This window comes from Aquarana catesbeiana, linkage group LG03, assembly GCF_042186555.1.
Source record: "Aquarana catesbeiana isolate 2022-GZ linkage group LG03, ASM4218655v1, whole genome shotgun sequence".
Lineage (NCBI taxonomy): Eukaryota > Metazoa > Chordata > Amphibia > Anura > Ranidae > Aquarana > Aquarana catesbeiana.
Window position 1 is genome coordinate 640647323 of NC_133326.1, and position 17813 is coordinate 640665135.

Consider the following 17813-nt stretch of genomic DNA (forward strand, 5'->3'; position numbering starts at 1 on the left):
AAACTAAAATGGTGATATATCGAAAGTGTTGTAAAACCAAAGAAGGTAGAACGCATCTGAAGTCAAGTCCTAATCAAATAACATAAACCTACATATGTTTGAACATATAAAGTGCAAGTGATAAAATGACAAGTGCCATAATCTTCAGACTGAATATATAAAGTGCTCCATGAGCATAGTGTCCATATAGACAAGTAAACTGAAGCTGTAAAGTGCTGCTCCAGTTAGCACTCTGTGCTGAGAATATAAACAGTGACTCAGTGGTTGGTTTTGCAAGTGCACCTTTGTGTGAATTAGCCCCTTACCTTACTGCTGTAAGGTAACAGCGTTGGGGGAGAAAAAGAAAAAAAAAAAAAAAAAAACGCATCCAACAAAATCCAAGCTCTTGTAGTGGATAGCTGGTGGTTTCTCGTCTGTGCAGCTCAGCAATGTTTGAAAAACGAAGGGGAAGGTTTCCAGGTCCATATAGGCTTGTAAACTGAATACATTGGCCACTATTCACTTGAAGCAGCAATTGGGAGTTTTCCCATGAAACGCTGAAACCACACTCACAGCACTGCTGCCGCCAAGTGGCCGCAAATTTGCGTGCAAAAGGCCCAGCCACTGAGAGGCTGCAAATTAGCATGCGGCTGGCGCAAAGTTAAAATTCAGCATCAGGTCATGAATTTTAGATTTCCAAGCGGGTGGGTTATATGTAATCTGTATCCAGACACAAATACATTACCCACAAAAGCCATACGGCACACAGAAATAATAGTACATAAATTACAAGACAGTTTTTTTTATTTGAAATATTACAACATATAAAACCTACATATTATGTTCCATGAGTACAAAGTGGATAAAATGTATTACAGTGAATAAAATCAACGATCTTAAAAACAGTTTATCAAAAAGACATTTAAATTGCCTTGAAAGCTGATATGAAGATCAGAGTCTCAACAAAGTTGATGTTGCATTGCACAGATGTAAAGACTTTATACGGATGGAGCTTGAAGTGCTGTAGGAGGTAGCATTCTGGATGACTATTAATCCATTTCCATCTTCTCTTTCTTTACAAACTCTGCCAAAAAAAAAAAAAAAAAAAAAAAAAATTTAGTAAAAAACATATCCTAGTGTATACAGACTCAGGCGGCAGCAAGAGTCATGGTAGAAGCTAGTGAGGTAGAAATCTCTGGGGCTAAAGCCAGACAAAAAAAAAAAAAAAATAAAATAAAATGTGATGAGTAGGTGTTATTTATGAGCAGCAGGCTAAATACACACCTGTTTCCTTCTCTTTAAGCCTTGCCACGACACAGGCCTTTATCTCTAAACCAATGGCTTTTGCTAATGGTGGAGGTACAGCATTACCAACCTGAGGAGGGAAAAAAACAAAAAAAAAAATATAAAATTATATAGTGTTAAGCAAATGATCCTTACAAACCCTTGCATTTTGTGGTGTGGCCAATATATTTCACACTTTCCTAACTAAAAAGACATTTGCACCATTTTTCTTGACAGCGAGAATGAAGAGTCCGGTAGAGCTCAGGAAGGGAGGGAAAAAAAAAAAAAAAAACCCCCCCCAAACAAAAACCACACACTATATAGACTAAACAAAAATTTATTTCAAAAAAGTTAAGTTGATTTGCATTTAAATGAGTAAAATAATAATTTGAGCCCCATCAGCAAGATTTCTGGCTCCCATGTGTCTAGACAGGTAGTGAGCTGAGATTAGGAGCACTCTTAAAGGGATCAGATTCCAATCTCTCCACCATGGCCAAGACCAAAGAGCTGTCCAAGGATGTCAGAGACAAGATTGTAGACCTATACAAGGCTGGAATGGGCTACAAGACCATCGCCAAGCAGCTTGGTGAGATTATTCACAAATGGAAACACAAAATAACTGTCAAACTCCCTCAGTCTGGGGCTCCAGGCATGATCTCACCTCGTGTAATTTCCATGATCATAACAGTGAGACGTCAGCCCAGAACTATGTACATACCCATAATCTGTCAATGATCTGCATGTACAAGCCCGTCTGAATCGGTCAGATGTTCGTTGGCAAGCTTCAGAGGAAAACTGGGTGAAAGTGTTGTGGTCAGTTGAGACCAAAATAGAGCTCTTTGGAGTCTACTTGCCGTGTTTGGGGTCATGGGCAGCATTCCTTCAAAAACACCATCCCAAACATGAAGGTGGAAACATTATGCTTTGGGGGAGTTTTTCTGCTAAGGGGACAGGACAACTTTACTGCATCAAAAAGGACAGGGGCCATGTAGTCAAATCTTGGGCGAGACCCTCCTTCCCTCAGCCAGGGCATTTGTCATTCTGGAATACCCATCCATGACCCATGTTAATTACCAAAAAGACACAGCCAAGGCAACAAAGGAGTGGCTTAATAAGCACATCAAGGTTCTGGATTTGACTAGCCAGTCTCCAGAACTTAATCCCAAAAGAAAACATGGAGGGAGCTAAAGGTTCAAGTTACCAAACGTCAGCCTCGAAACCTTAATGACATTGAAGGGATTTGTCCCACTTTGCAGATCCTCTGAGAGGTGTGCAAACCTGGTGGCCAACTACAAGAAACACCTGACCGCCAAAGGGTTTTGCCACCAAGTAATGTTTTGCAAAGGGGTCAAATTAAAATGCAAAATCAATTTTTAAACTTTGAAATGCATTTTTCTGGAATGTGTTACTCACCTGTTAAAAACACAAAAAATAAAAAACCACCATTAAAATTAGACTGATCATTTGTCAGTGGGCAAACATACAAAATCAGCAGGGGATCAAATATTTCCCCCCCCCCCTCACTGTACATGAGTAAAAAAGCAACCAGTTCAGTGGGATTTCAATGAATGTATAAACAGGGAGGTTATACAGAGGCAGTCAGACTTTGATTCCTCCCCCGATCAGCACTGCTATCTATAGTCTCCCTTCAGTGTCAAAATACAACTCAAGAGGAAGGAGAAAAAAAAAAAAAAAAAAAAAAAGCATTTGTTTAAAACTGGAAACCAGGACGGCGAGTTTTTTTTTATAAAAACTCATTCCTGGTTTCCAGTTTTAACCACTTGACAACTGCCTCACGCCGATTTACGTCGGCAAGGTGGCACGGACAGGCAAAATCACGTACATATACGTGATTTGCCTTCCGCGGGTGGGGGGGGTCCGATAAGACCCCCCCCCCCCGGTGCCCGAGGCAGTCGTCTTTTGTCCCACGGTGATCGGAGATGAGGTGGAGGCCATCCGTTCGTGGCCCCGCCCTCGCGATCGCCGCCGGCCAATCACATCATTCCTTTGCTGCTGTATGCTAAACAGCAGCAAAGGAAACAATGTCATTTCTCCTCGGCTCGGTAATTTCCATTCCGGCCCGAGGAGAGAAGACAGGTATGTGAGTGCACCAACACTACACAACACAGTAGAACATGCCAGGCACACTAAACACCCCGATTCCCCCCCCCCCCCCCCCCGAATCACAAACTGACACCAGCAGTTTTTTTTTTTTTTTCCTGATTACTGCATTGGTGTCAGTTTGTGACAGTTAGTGTTGGGGACAGTTAGTATTACCCCCCTGTAGGTCTAGGATACCCCCCTACCCCCCCTAATAAAGTTTTAACCCCTTGATCACCCCCTGTCACCAGTGTCGCTAAGCGATCATTTTTCTGATCGCTGTATTAGTGTCGCTGGTGACGCTAGTTAGGGACCTAAATATTTAGGTTCGCCGTCAGCGTTTTATAGCGACAGGGACCCCCATATACTACCGAATAAATGTTTTAACCCCTTGATGGCCCCCTAGTTAACCCTTTCACCACTGATCACTGTATAACTGTTACGGGTGACGCTGGTTAGTTTGTTTATTTTTTTATAGTGTCAGGGCACCCGCCGTTTATTACCGAATAAAGGTTTAGCCCCCTGATCGCCCGGCGGTGATATGCGTCGCCCCAGGCAGCGTCAGATTAGCGCCAGTACCGCTAACACCCACGCACGCAGCATACGCCTCCCTTAGTGGTATAGTATCTGATCGGATCAATATCTGATCCGATCAGATCTATACTAGCGTCCCCAGCAGTTTAGGGTTCCCAAAAACAGTGTTAGCGGGATCAGCCCAGATACCTGCTAGCACCTGCGTTTTGCCCCTCCGCCCGGCCCAGCCCAAGTGCAGTATCGATTGATCACTGTCACAAAACACTAAACGCATAATTGCAGCGTTCGCAGAGTCAGGCCTGATCCCTGCGATCGCTAACAGTTTTTTTGGTAGCATTTTGGTGAACTGGCAAGCACCAGCCCCAGGCAGCGTCAGGTTAGCGCCAGTAGCGCTAACACCCACGCACGCACCGTACAGCTCCCTTAGTGGTATAGTATCTGATCAATATCTGATCAGATCTATACTAGCGTCCCCAGCAGTTTAGGGTTCCCAAAAACGCAGTGTTAGCAGGATCAGCCCAGATACCTGCTAGCACCTGCGTTTTGCCCCTCCGCCCGGCCCAGCCCAGCCCACCCAAGTGCAGTATCGATCGATCACTGACACTTACAAAACACTAAATGCATAACTGCAGCGTTCGCAGAGTCAGGCCTGATCCCTGCGATCGCTAACAGTTTTTTTGGTAGTATTTTGGTGAACTGGCAAGCACCAGCCCCAAGCAGCGTCAGATTAGCGCCAGTACCGCTAACACCCACGCACCGTACACCTCCCTTAGTGGTATAGTATCTGAACGGATCAATATCTGATCCGATCAGATCTATACTGGCGTCCCCAGCAGTTTAGGGTTCCCATAAACGCAGTGTTAGCGGGATCAGCCCAGATACCTGCTAGCACCTGCATTTTGCCCCTCCGCCCAGCCCAGCCCACCCAAGTGCAGTATCGATCGATCACTGTCACTTACAAAACACTAAACGCATAACTGCAGCATTCGCAGAGTCAGGCCTGATCCCTGTGATCGCTAACAGTTTTTTTGGTAGCTTTTTATTGAACTGGCAAGCGCCAGCGGCCTAGTACACCCCGGTCGTAGTCAAACCAGCACTGCAGTAACACTTGGTGACGTGGCGAGTCCCATAAGTGCAGTTCAAGCTGGTGAGGTGGCAAGCACAAGTAGTGTCCCGCTGCCACCAAAAAGACAAACACAGGCCTGTCGTGCCCATAATGCCCTTCCTGCTGCATTCGTCAATCCTAATTGGGAACCCACCGCTTCTGCAGCGCCCGTACTTCCCCCATTCACATCCCCAACCAAATGCAGTCGGCTGCATGAGAGGCATTTTTATGTCCTCCCGAGTACCCCTACCCAACGAACCCCCCCAAAAAAGGTTGTGTCTGCAGCAAGCGCGGATATAGGCGTGACACCCGCTATTATTGTCCCTCCTGTCCTGACAATCCTGGTCTTTGCATTGGTGAATGTTTTGAACGCTACCATTCATTAGTTGAGTATTAGCGTAGGGTACAGCATTGCACAGACTAGGCACACTCACAGGGTCTCCCAAGATGCCATCGCATTGAGAGACCCGAACCTGGAACCGGTTACCGTTATAAAAGTTACAAAAATAGTGTAAAAAAATATAAAATAAAAAAAAAATAGTTGTCGTTTTATTGTTCTCTCTATTCTCTCTCTTGTTCTGCTCTTTTTTACTGTATTCTATTCTGCAATGTTTTATTGTTATGTTTTATCATGTTTGCTTTTCAGGTATGCAATTTTTTATACTTTACCGTTTACTGTGCTTTATTGTTAACCTTTTTTGTCTTCAGGTACGCCATTCACGACTTTGAATGGTTATACCAGAATGATGCCTGCAGGTTTAGGTATCATCTTGGTATCATTTTCAGCCAGTGGTCGGCTTTCATGCAAAAGCAATCCTAGTGGCCAATTAGCCTCTAGACTGCTTTTACAAGCAGTGGGAGGGAATGCCGCCCCCCCCCCCCCACCGTCTTCCATGTTTTTCTCTGGCTCTCCTGTCTCAACAGGGAACCTGAGAATGCAGCCGGTGATTCAGCCAGCTGACCATAGAGCTGATCAGACCAGAGTGGCTCCAAACATCTCTATGGCCTAAGAAACCGGAAGCTACGAGCATTTTATGACTTAGATTTCGCCGGATGTAAATAGCGCCATTGGGAAATTGGGGAAGCATTTTATCACACCGATCTTGGTGTCAGATGCTTTGAGGGCAGAGGAGAGATCTAGGGTCTAATAGACCCCAATTTTTTCAAAAAAAAAAAAGTGTACCTGTCACTACCTATTGCTATCATAGTGGATATTTACATTCCCCGAGATAATAAAAATGATTAAATAAAAAAAAAAAAAAAAAAAAAAAAAAAAACACCCGTCGCCCCCTGCTCTCGCGCTAAGGCGAACGCAAGCGGCGGTCTGTCGTCAAACGTAAACAGCAATTGCACCATGCATGTGAGGTATCGCCGCGAAGGTCAGATCGAGGGCAGTAATTTTTGCCGTAGACCTCCTCTGTAAATCTAAAGTGGTAACCTGTAAAGGCTTTTAAAAATGTATTTATTTTGTTGCCACTGCACGTTTGTGCGCAATTTTAAAGCATGTCATGTTTGGTATTCATGTACTCTGCCTAAGATCATCTTTTTTATTTCATCAAACATTTGGGCAATATAGTGTGTTTTAGTGCATTAAAATTTAAAAAAAAGTGTGTTTTTTCCCCAAAAAATGCGTTTGAAAAATCGCTGTGCAAATACGGTGTGAAAAAAAAAAAAAAAAAAAAAAAGGAAACACCCACCATTTTAATCTGTAGGGCATTTGCTTTAAAAAAAATATATAATGTTTGGGGGTTCAAAGTAATTTTTTTGCAAAAAAAAAAATAACTTTTTCATGTAAACAATGAGTGTCAGAAAGGGCTTTGTCTTCAAGTGGTTAGAAGAGTGGGTGATGTGTGACATAAGCTTCTAAATGTTGTGCATAAAATGCCAGGACAGTTCAAAACCCCCCCAAATGACCCCATTTTGGAAAGCAGACACCCCACGCTATTTGCTGAGAGGCATGTCGAGTCCATGGAATATTTTATATTGCGACACAAGTTGCGGGAAAGACAAATTTTTTTATTTTTTTTGCACAAAGTTGTCACTAAATGATATATTGCTCAAACATGCCATGGGAATATGTGAAATTACACCCCAAAATACATTCTGCTGCTTCTCCTGAGTACGGGGATACCACATGTGTGAGACTTTTTGGGAGCCTAGCCGCGTACGGGACCCCGAAAACCAATCACCGCCTTCAGGATTTCTAAGGGCGTGAATTTTTGATTTCACTCTTCACTGCCTATCACAGTTTCGGAGGCCATGGAAAGCCCAGGTGGCACAAAACCCCCCCAAATGACCCCATTTTGGAAAGTAGACACCCCAAGCTATTTGCTGAGAGGCATGGTAAGTATTTTGCAGCTCTCATTTGTTTTTGAAAATGAAGACAGACAAGAAAAAAAACTTTTTTTTTTTCAATTTTCAAAACTTTGTGACAAAAAGTGAGGTCTGCAAAATACTCACTATACCTCTCAGCAAATAGCTTTGGGTGTCTACTTTCCAAAATGGGGTCATTTGGGGGGGTTTTGTGCCACCTGGGCTTTCCATGGCCTCCGAAACTGTGATAGGCAGTGAAGAGTGAAATCAAAAATTTACACCCTTAGAAATCCTGAAGGCGGTGCTTGGTTTTCGGGGCCCCGTACGCGGCTAAGCTCCCAAAAAGTCCCACACATGTGGTATCCCCATACTCAGGAGAAGCAGCTGAATGTATTTTGGGGTGCAATTCCACATAGGCCCATGGCCTGTGTGAGCAATAGATCATTTAGTGAAAACTTTTTGTAAATTTTTTTTTTTTTTTTTGTCATTATTCAATCACTTGGGACAAAAAAAAAAAATTTAAATATTCAATGGGTTCAACATGCCTCTCAGCAATTTCCTTGGGGTGTCCACTTTTCAAAATGGGGTCATTTGGGGGGGTTTTGTACTGCCCTGCCATTTTAGCACCTCAAGAAATGACATAGGCAGTCATAAACTAAAAGCTGTGTAAATTACAGAAAATGTACCCTAGTTTGTAGACGCTATAACTTTTGCGCAAACCAATAAATATATGCTTATTGACATTTTTTTTACCAAAGACATGTGGCCGAATACATTTTGGCCTAAATGTATGACTAAAATTTAGTTTATTGGATTTTTTTATAACAAAAAGTAGAAAATATCATTTTTTTTCAAAATTTTCGGTCTTTTTCCGTTTATAGCGCAAAAAATAAAAACTGCAGAGGTGATCAAATACCATCAAAAGAAAGCTCTATTTGTGGGAAGAAAAGGACGCAAATTTCGTTTGGGTACAGCATTGCATGACCGCGCAATTAGCAGTTAAAGCGACGCAGTGCCAAATTGGAAAAAGAACTCTGGTCCTTAGGCAGCATAATGGTCCGGGGCTCAAGTGGTTAAACAAACGCCTTTTTTTTTCTTTTTTTTAAAATGTCAAATAGGAAAGTACATCCTATCACTAGCAGCATAAGGATTAAAAATAATCAATGTTGAACGAGAATAAAGTTCCACTTTAACATGAGACCTACTTGTCTGTGTTTATCCAAGATGTTTCCAAAGAATCTGTAGGTATCTGGAAAGCCCTGAGACCGGGAACACTCCCTTACACTCACCACACGGTGCTGCTCTGGGTGAAGAACACGGCCCTGTGGAAAAAACAAAAAGCAAACACATTAGATATGAGATCAATGCCATGAAAAAATTGATTTCTATACAGCTTTGAGTCTATTGAGTGACAGGGAGCCATTAACCTTTGCTTTATACATCATAAAAAGAATTAGATACTGGCAAACTGTAGGCCAACCCAAGATAAGCCCTTCCGCTAACAGCATGCCTCAGTTTTGTAATGAAGCAGTAACAAGAGCATGTTCAAAACCAAGGGGGTGGGGCAACCACGTGCCTTAATTGACCAAGCAAAAGGATTTCATGGAGAAAAAAAAAAAAAAAAAAAAAAAAAAAAAAAAAAGGGGGCAGAAGTTCCACATCACCTCCTTACCCTTGCATACTTTGAGGTTTATACTAGGTACCCACTTCTGCTCCAACCGCTGATCAGAGTGGAAGTGTCTCTTCAGGATACCCAAAAAGACGAGGAGTAGGAAACGCAACATGAACAGGCCAAAAAACAAAAACCCACAGTGGTTCCCACCAGCAGAGCAGTAGTTGCCTACAGGAACTGATGCTTTAATCTGGCATCAGATTGAAACATGCACCTGGAGGAATTTAGGCCTGTGTGAACAGAAGACCAGGTGGCAGTCTTGCAACAGTTACTTGATCCTGAAAAGCCCTGAGACCCAGTAGAGTATACTAGATCAGCTTTCACCCTTTCAAATGGTCTGACTCACTTAGATATGGTGGCACAAGAAGCACCCTTGCAGTGTTTGAGGGAAGCACAGCAGTGGAGGAAAGTGTCCTTTTGGTGAGCTAGAACCATACAGAATCAAGGTCCTCCAGGTTGAGGTTCGAGCAGAAACTTATGCTAGAAGTCAGTCCTGGGCCTTGTCAGCCTGCAAGGAACTTTTGGTTTTGCAGAAAATAGCTAGCAAATAGTCAGGTTAGAGTAAAATGGAATGTCTAATGGGTCAAAATGGTGGTTTAAGTGTATAGAACCAGGATTCAGAAGTCAGTGGAATAAGAGCTTGCGGGAAGGAGACGTCCTAGCCTTTAGCATGGGAAAAATCAGATTGATGCCAGTCTCAGAACCACAGCAATACTGTTAAAGTCAGCCAACATGAAGAAAGGAAACACTTGTAGTCCTAGGCAAAGAAAAATGATCTGGCAGTGCTCATGGTGTCTGCTCACAACAGGTCTTTTTGACTTCTGGCAATTTCAAAGCAGCTTAAGTTTCAGGGAAGGCAAGGCATAGATCAGGTTGTATAGGTCCTGAAAATACAGCCTGTACCTGGAGGCAAACCTATCCAGTTTTAGCCTGAAGTCTCCACCTGCAATAGAGGACCTGTAATACCTCAGGGTCCACAAGAAGTCTGCCTGTCAATGTCTAGTGTACATTACTGACATATACAGGATGTTCCAACTAGAACAAGGTCCAATCCACCTTTACTGCTGTGTAGAGACTTGGTTTCTTCCCTGACTGAATGATCCTCTGCCGTAATGTTCCATGTTAAAGAAAGCCAATCCACCACCCCTCAGCCTGTTGGGTCTCTTCCCCTCCCCCACACACTTGCAAAATTATGGCCAATTTTGTATATAGAGCTTTCCATTCCCTTTTAAAGCTTGCTCCACATTCAGGGTGAAAGCCCATCAAGATAAAATATTTTATGTACTGCACATAGTTAAACCATTCCTTGGCCCAATCCTCTCACCTGCTTGCCCATAGGCTCAGGGTTAGTTACTGTAGTGCTGAAGAAGCCATCCCACTCCAGTCTGCCATAAAGACCGGCCCAGTGATTGTGCCTGTTCCCTGTGTGTGGCAGACACCATGGAATAAGTGTGCCAAACTGCCGGTCTGCTGGATCACACGATTTACCTGGGGATTAGAAATTACACATGCTGCAAAGTTCTGAAAGTCAAGACAGCTTTTGTAAATCAAGCCAAAATAGGTTCTGGGAATACCTTCAGCACAGCTACAAACACCCCTTAGAGCACCAGTACTACTACGCCCATTCTTCTTGTCGTTGTGAGTGTAACGTAGCTTCCGTGTGGTTGTACCATCAGATAAGCGAACTTCGATGCTTGGCAGGTCTCGCCAGTCAGAGCCAGGTGCAAGAGGTATGTGTCTCATTCTAGCAGCCACCAAGGCGCTCATATCCTGCAAAAAGATAGGTTTTACCAACATGCCAGAATTGTGCATTCACCATTTGGGCAGTAAACTCAAATAAAACTTACTGCCAAGGGCAGGCCCCACATCTGTTTGTGTTAAACTAGATTCTACCTTCCATTTACAAAAAAGGGAAAGCACGGCTCCCTTGCTAAACACCAAGCCTATAATCTGAACTGTCAAGCCTCAGTGGACAAGATGTTTAGGCTATGACAGAAAAAAACAACATCTAATAAGTGATAGTCCAATACATTCTGGCACCACAAGATGCCAGAAATTATTAGATAGCACTGCTGGGAACCAAATATTTGGCCTTTGAGGTATGGAGGATTTTGTGTTTGCATAGTACTCATGCTAAATTTGAGTTGGGGCATGCCAACTTTTCAGAAAGTTGAAACATTCAACAGGACTCTTCGCTATTGCTGGTAGAAAGATAGCTGACAGATTGAGGGAACCAGGGGCATGCAATCTCACCTTACATATGTGATCCCTGAGGATAGGCTGATACTGTGAGCCCCGAATCTGCCTCTGGAACCAGGACTGGGGTTCACCATTGTAGGAGATCTCAAGAGCCGATGCACCATTGCGGATCTCTGGAAGGTCTGACATCGAATCTCGCACAGTGATTGTTCTAAAGAGGCTGGAGTTTGTCCTGCAATAGAAAAACAGATTTCATGTTTAGGGCAGCAGCCAACTCAGATTCACAATACTGACTAGAACGAAGGACATGAAAGGTCCTCAAAAAGGAGCTGTAAAGTCTCAAGGTTTTTCACCTTAATGCATTCTAAGCAGTAAAGGGTTACTAAAAACTTGCCATACTTGCAACCACTGTGCAGTTACTTTTGCACAGAGTGGTCCCAATCCTTCTGGGGTCCCTCAGCAGCGTTAGTAGATCCTCCCTGCATAGTGTCCCATCAGGGTAGCACTCTTTGGGACACCTGGGTGGGCATGCTCCCAAGTCCTGCTTCTGTGTCCTGGTGATAAACCATGAGGGGGTTTACAACCCCTTTAAAAAGGTGAAAGACCTGTGCTGCAGCCTGCCACCCAGAGCAGTCCCTTTCTTACCCAAACCTGATCTTTCCAGCAAGGCGCATGAGCCCAGCAGCTCCAGCCGCTGTCACGAGTCCTCATTGGATATATTGGCTCCTGCCGCTGTCAATCAAATCCAGTGACACAGGAGCCGGGGCCAAGTCCTGCTGTCAAAAGATGCAGCAGGACTGTTAAGCACCCGCACAGGTGCCCCCTATGGAAAGCTCTCATTAGGGGGGAGGTCACCCAATAAAAAAGGGGCTAGGAGCATTTCAGAAAAGGATTGGGGCTGCTCTGCAAAGCCCTTACACAGAGCAGGGAAGTTAACAGGAAGGAAGGGGGGAAAAAAAAAAAAAAAAAAAAAAAAAAAAAAAAAAAAAACACAACACACACCCCACACCAAAACTTTAGGCTGCGTTGCGGGTTTCTCTGCATTCAATTCGCATAGCAGAAGAATGTGACTGGCTCTCTATGGAGCCAGTTCACAAAACTATGCAGCAGGACCGGTGCGATTTGCTGGAGAAATTTGCCTTTTTGGTCCGTGTCGGGTCCGAATGCAGCCCAAAATAGGACCTGAAACTGAACTAGCATGCACCGGACCCCTTCTGTATGACGGATCTGGCGATGGTGTGAACCCAGCCTTAGTGTACACAGGATGTTTTAAAACCTCTCCTGAACGATTTAACCTGACCAATGGCAACCAACAGACCCTGTTCCTGTGCAATTCCCACACACATTACCAAAAGTCCTGTCCATAAGTTTTCCTGCTCAGGATACTATGCAAGAATAGAAGTTGTTACAACCAGCTGGGACAAGCAGAGTTAAAAAAAAGCCGCCACATGTGCAAGCTGCTCGCATCCTCAAAGGGTGGCAAGGACACCCAGGGCTGTTTGCAGCTGTGCCAGAGCGGCTGCCATTAAGCCTGATCAACCCTGCTGCCAAAATCCAGCTCAAGGAGACAACCCAGAGGTCAACATGAACAGAAGCCCACTGCAAGGGGTGGTGCGTCTAGTGCCCACAGGTCTGGAAACTGCACAAGATGTTGCCATAGCTGTAATGCAAGAAGACACTAACAAAATAAAATCCTCAGGAGGGGGAGACACCAGCAAAGCACTTATGTTTGCTGATGGAGGAGTTATGGTAGTCTTTTTTGCTAATGTTCAACCTTCTAATCTCCTGAAGGTACCTACCTATAATACAGTAGTAGTATAATGAAACACTTGTCACACCCACCTTGTGATGTTGCTCACATATTTCTTTTCATCCACTACAACATTCAGCTGACAGGCACGGGGTGCAAACACATGCAGAGGCTCAGGGAACATGGGCAGCTTCTCCCCTGGAGCAGCAGCAAGTACAATTGCTCGTCTACGTGTCTGAGGTACACCATACTGACCAGCCTGCAAGTCAAAAGGGAAAACATTAATTCTATCAAGGAAAAGCCATCCAATACAAAATATCCTGTTCAGGTTGCATTCTATGCTCACATAAGAACTACATATCCAGCACGCAAGAGGGAAAAAAAAAAAACCCAAAAAACCATATAGTGTAATATCATTTAAAATATTTATTCCAAAGTCAGGACAGCCACTCTTCCCCCAAATGGGGTACTCACATTTTAAGGGTGCGCCAGTGCACCACTCTAAACAAGCATGTAGTTGGATAAAGCAGTAAGGATATGGCGTCCGTCCCAACACCTACAGCTGACTAACACTGCGTCCTGGCCCCTCCCCAGGCGAGTCAGTTAGTTTTATGTGATATAGTATTTAGCGTGGTATACGCACCATATCTTTGTGCCGTGACAGGGGCACATCTAGCACATCATCATCTTTTATTTGTTGTTTACAACCTCAAAAAATAAATAAATAAAAAATTCTCATAAAAAAAAAAAAAAAAAAAAAAAAAAAAAACTTACTTGGAGCACTCCAAAAGTACACTGGTAACCCATTTGTACAAGGCAACGCAGGGTCAGTTTGAGCACCATGGAGCTTTTGAAGGACACGAAGTTTCTGACGTTCTCCAGCAGAAAGAATTTAGGCCTATAATAATCACAATAGCTGCAAGAGAACACATGCAAATGAGTAATGAAAATGTATAATTATATGACGCAGCATCATTTCTATCAAAGATGCTCACCTGAGATAAGAAACCACTAGGGAGTTCTTGAACTTTGAGTAGGTTCTGGAGTTAAACCTGTTCATACCACTGAAACCTTGACAAGGTGGACCACCACACAGCATTTCAACATCTCCTTTCTGTGGTAGCTTTTGGCCCAAGGCGTTAGTCTTCTCCCCTGCCATTACCAGCTTCAGCAGAACATTACAATCTTCCGTAAACACTGTTGTGCCAGGATTGTTTAATCTAAAGGCCTGAGCAGCTGGTTCCCACATCTCTATGGCCCATTTAGTCTCTGCTATACCTGTTAAAAAAACCATGAAGATCATAAGTGAATCCACAATTATCTGCAACCAAGTTGGAGGAATGCACTGCAGAGTGGTAAAAGGTTGACCACAGGTCATGTTTTCACTGCCACCTAAGGTTCTAGCTATATAAACTCTGCTAAAGTTTAGCATCTGTGTTGCCAGTGAGATCTTGCTAGTGCACTCATGTATGGTCAATGGAGGACGAGAGGCATCACCCACCCTCCCTTCACTCAAACCTGACAGAACAAAATGGTATATCAAAAAGGACATTTTGTATGGCAAGGGGTTGTGTCAAGGACAATTAAACCAAACCATTCTGACTGACACCAGCCACCCATGTGAATGAGCACATTCCAAATTATTAAGTCCCATTACTGAGCACCTTCAGAATGTTGTTCACCCAATAAGTATTAGGCTTCATTTCACCACTACATTTCAATACTTGACTGACCAGTTTCAGAATACAATACAATACAGGGTGTCATCCTCACCTGCTTGATGGAAGCCCTCTGACAATCCTCCACAGCCTGAGAACACATCAAGTGTACGGAGTTTAGGCAGTTGGTCTGCTGGTTTTCGGTCTTCAGACTGAGCAGAAGATTTTCCCTTTCCTAATAAAAAAAAAAAAAAAAAAAAAAAAAAAAAATCGCAAAGATGTAGGCATATTATTATATACATCAAAAATTTTGAAGAGGGAATATGCAATTAGCCCATACCTTTCCCCTTGCCCTTTCCTTTCCCTTTGATTATGGCACTACGAGCATGATTGGGTGGGTCTTCAAAGCTTTTCGTTTTTGCACTGTAGGCCTGGAAAAAGGTGAATTAAAATTGGCGATTGCTCCTAAAAAGGTGCACAACCCATACATATCTAGCAGACATAGTACATTTAAACTTCCCCCTCTAGGTGCTAAAGTGTTTCTACCCAAATATGGGACATCAAATTATAGTTACATAGGTAGGAGAAAATAAAAAAAAAAAAAAATATAATATAAAATATATATATATATATATACACACACACACATACTGTACCCAAAGGTCAGTTTTAGGTTTAGCGTCCATATTCTCTAGCTACAGAGCTTATGCCATAAAGGTCTGGGTCCACAACCATGAGTAATGAACCCAGATGGGTGCATCTTTTCCTGTATTGATGCAATTTTAGGTCTTCAAATTACCTCCAAGAAGTAAAACCTGTCTGCTCCACCATCAGAGTACTCCTGAATAGACTCCGTCAAATCCTCTCCATATTCTACCATACAACGGCCCTGGACATCTTTGAAGTCTACTGTTGCCTCTTCATCACTCCAGTACACCAGGTTGATATCTGCATGGTAACTGGCTTTGTTTCCTTTATGTGTATTCTCAGGCCTTGGAGGGGCAGAAAAAAAAAAAAAAAAAAAAGTCAGAGTTCTCATTTCAAATCTTCATATCTTAAATAGCAGCATTAAAAAAGTCACATAAAAATTATGGATATCCAAGCTGGGAAAATGGATTCACACTTCCACAAAGCACAAATGTTGTATTGCTTTTTCTTAGAAGTGAAACAAACCTGCTCTGCACCATCACAACTGGGATGAGATGTAATGTGTTGACATGCATGCAATTGTACCTGGCCTGAAAAAAAAATAAATTTGTAGGTTGCCCTCAAAGTTCTGCATTCCATTACCACTTGTACACCACAAAATACAGAATGTGCTGCATTGTAGGTGCATCGTCCACTACTTTATATAGCATTGGGGTGCCAGTCACAATTAATGGCACTGCAAAAGTGGATGTACACCCACATAAATCCAGTGAAGTTAACAGCCCCAGATGAAACAAATCCTCCTACATAACATGCCTTCAGCTTGCTATATTCTTTAGAAAGTGTAAGTGTTAGATTTTTCTCTTACTGTTCAAAACTGGGTGTAGATTCTTGGCACACACTCCCACTCCAATTAGGCAGAGGAAGGACGGTACATGCAGAGCTGTGAATAGACCAGCTCTTTGCTAGTTTGTAGCACCCACCCCGACAAAAATTCAGGCTGGTTTTACCCGTCGAAAGAACGTGTCTGAAGTTCTCATGCTAATAAAAGAACAAACGGAGCAGCAGATGGGACTTAGAGAGATAAGAAAACACTGCAGATGTGTGTCCATGTCAAATTTCATGAATCAGGTTTACACCCACCCAAGTAAAAAAAAAAAAAAAAAACAAAAAAAACAAAAACAAAAACGTGAAGCCGCATGAATCACCATATAAAATTCAGTGATCCAATCAGGAGGACCAGCACTACTAATCATAGAAGACTTAAACCAGAGTCCCAAATTCACACCTGTAAACCAGTAATTTCTGCCTTTTTTTTAAGCCAGCAAAATCGTTGAACCCTTGGCACCAACCGTATGCAAATATACGGCCTCTTAAAGCGGAGTTCCGCCCTAAAATGGAACTTCCACTCATCGGATTCCTCCCAACCCCCTCCCCCCCCCCCCCTCCGGTGCTTCAATTGGCACCTTTCAGGGGGGAGGGGTGCAGATACCTGTATAATACAGGTATCTGTAACCACTTCCGGGAATAGGTAGCTGCAAATGCCCGCCATGTTATGGGAAACACACAGTTCCCACAACACAACGGGGACCAGTGTAGACGCTCAGAGACCAGGCAGTGAAGCCGCAATGCTTCACTTCCTGATTCCCTGACCAAGGATGGTGATGGGGGCAGCCGAGAGAAGAGTGATTAGCTTCCGCTGCCGACATCGCTGGACCCTGGGACAGGCAAGTGTCCATTTAGTAAAAGTCAGCAGCTGCAGTATTTGTAGCTGCTGGCTTTTAAATATTTTTTGTTTAAGGTGGAGCTCCTCTTTAATAGGCGATTCTTGGACGCTGTGTACCAGAATGTAAATACAGTTGTGCCAAGAGTGCGTGTCCCCAGCAAAGTTACTGGCAGCTAATGGAAAGCTCCCGATTGCTACTTGCCAATCACATGATCATAAACTCAACCACCCCCCTCCCAGCATCTGAAACACCTTAAAGGGCCAGAAAAGTGCTTTAAATTGATCAAAGACCCTCTTCTGGTTCCATTTGTAAACCTACCTGTAGAACTTGTACACTCGCAGCTTGATATCAGACTCATTTGGTTTCCCATTGCTTTTCTTGTTACAGTAGATCTCCTTAATGCGACCTATTCTATATGGGTCAGGGGCATCCAAGTTGCTGCCTTTGATGTAGTCAGAAGACTTGCGGTAATATTCTGGATACAGATCTTCATCCACATCATCCTTTTTATGGGAACGTTTAACAGGACTGCTCAGCTTAACACTTAAAATTAAAATAGATAATGGTTTCCATACTTGTACTTTAAACTTGCAAAATAAACAAACAGAAGCCTATTCGGTCTACCTTTATTTTGACTAAAGCTAGGAAATACCTGAACGTGAAGGCATCAGGCAGGAGCAGAACACCATCACCAATCTTGTATTGAGTGCCATTTTTAGTAGCCATGTTATAGCAGACTTTACCCGCAAAATCTTCAGCAACGTCAAAAACTTTGGGAATTTCCTTCTGTCTTATTTCATCTAGTCTGGCACAGCTGGTGCAGAATCTACAATAGAAATAGGAA

At 43.2% G+C, this 17813-nt stretch overlaps 1 protein-coding gene across 1 annotated transcript in view; it reads right to left on the reverse strand.

Annotated features, from left to right (window-relative positions):
• Nucleotides 1–765: 765 nt before the first annotated feature.
• The window catches only part of DNMT1 (DNA methyltransferase 1), a 47310-nt gene continuing 30262 nt past the window's right edge, over nucleotides 766–17813 (reverse strand). Inside the window, exons 21-34 of the mRNA XM_073622546.1 lie at nucleotides 17622–17795; nucleotides 17288–17512; nucleotides 15394–15586; nucleotides 14935–15025; nucleotides 14710–14829; nucleotides 13932–14214; nucleotides 13711–13852; nucleotides 13029–13195; nucleotides 11241–11418; nucleotides 10562–10757; nucleotides 10312–10475; nucleotides 8521–8637; nucleotides 1264–1354; nucleotides 766–1063 (exon numbers count right to left, since the gene is read on the reverse strand). Of these exons, the coding sequence (XP_073478647.1) occupies nucleotides 1029–1063; nucleotides 1264–1354; nucleotides 8521–8637; nucleotides 10312–10475; nucleotides 10562–10757; nucleotides 11241–11418; nucleotides 13029–13195; nucleotides 13711–13852; nucleotides 13932–14214; nucleotides 14710–14829; nucleotides 14935–15025; nucleotides 15394–15586; nucleotides 17288–17512; nucleotides 17622–17795 (2176 nt within the window). The 3' untranslated portion in view covers nucleotides 766–1028. The remainder of the gene's footprint in view (nucleotides 1064–1263; nucleotides 1355–8520; nucleotides 8638–10311; nucleotides 10476–10561; nucleotides 10758–11240; nucleotides 11419–13028; nucleotides 13196–13710; nucleotides 13853–13931; nucleotides 14215–14709; nucleotides 14830–14934; nucleotides 15026–15393; nucleotides 15587–17287; nucleotides 17513–17621; nucleotides 17796–17813) is intronic.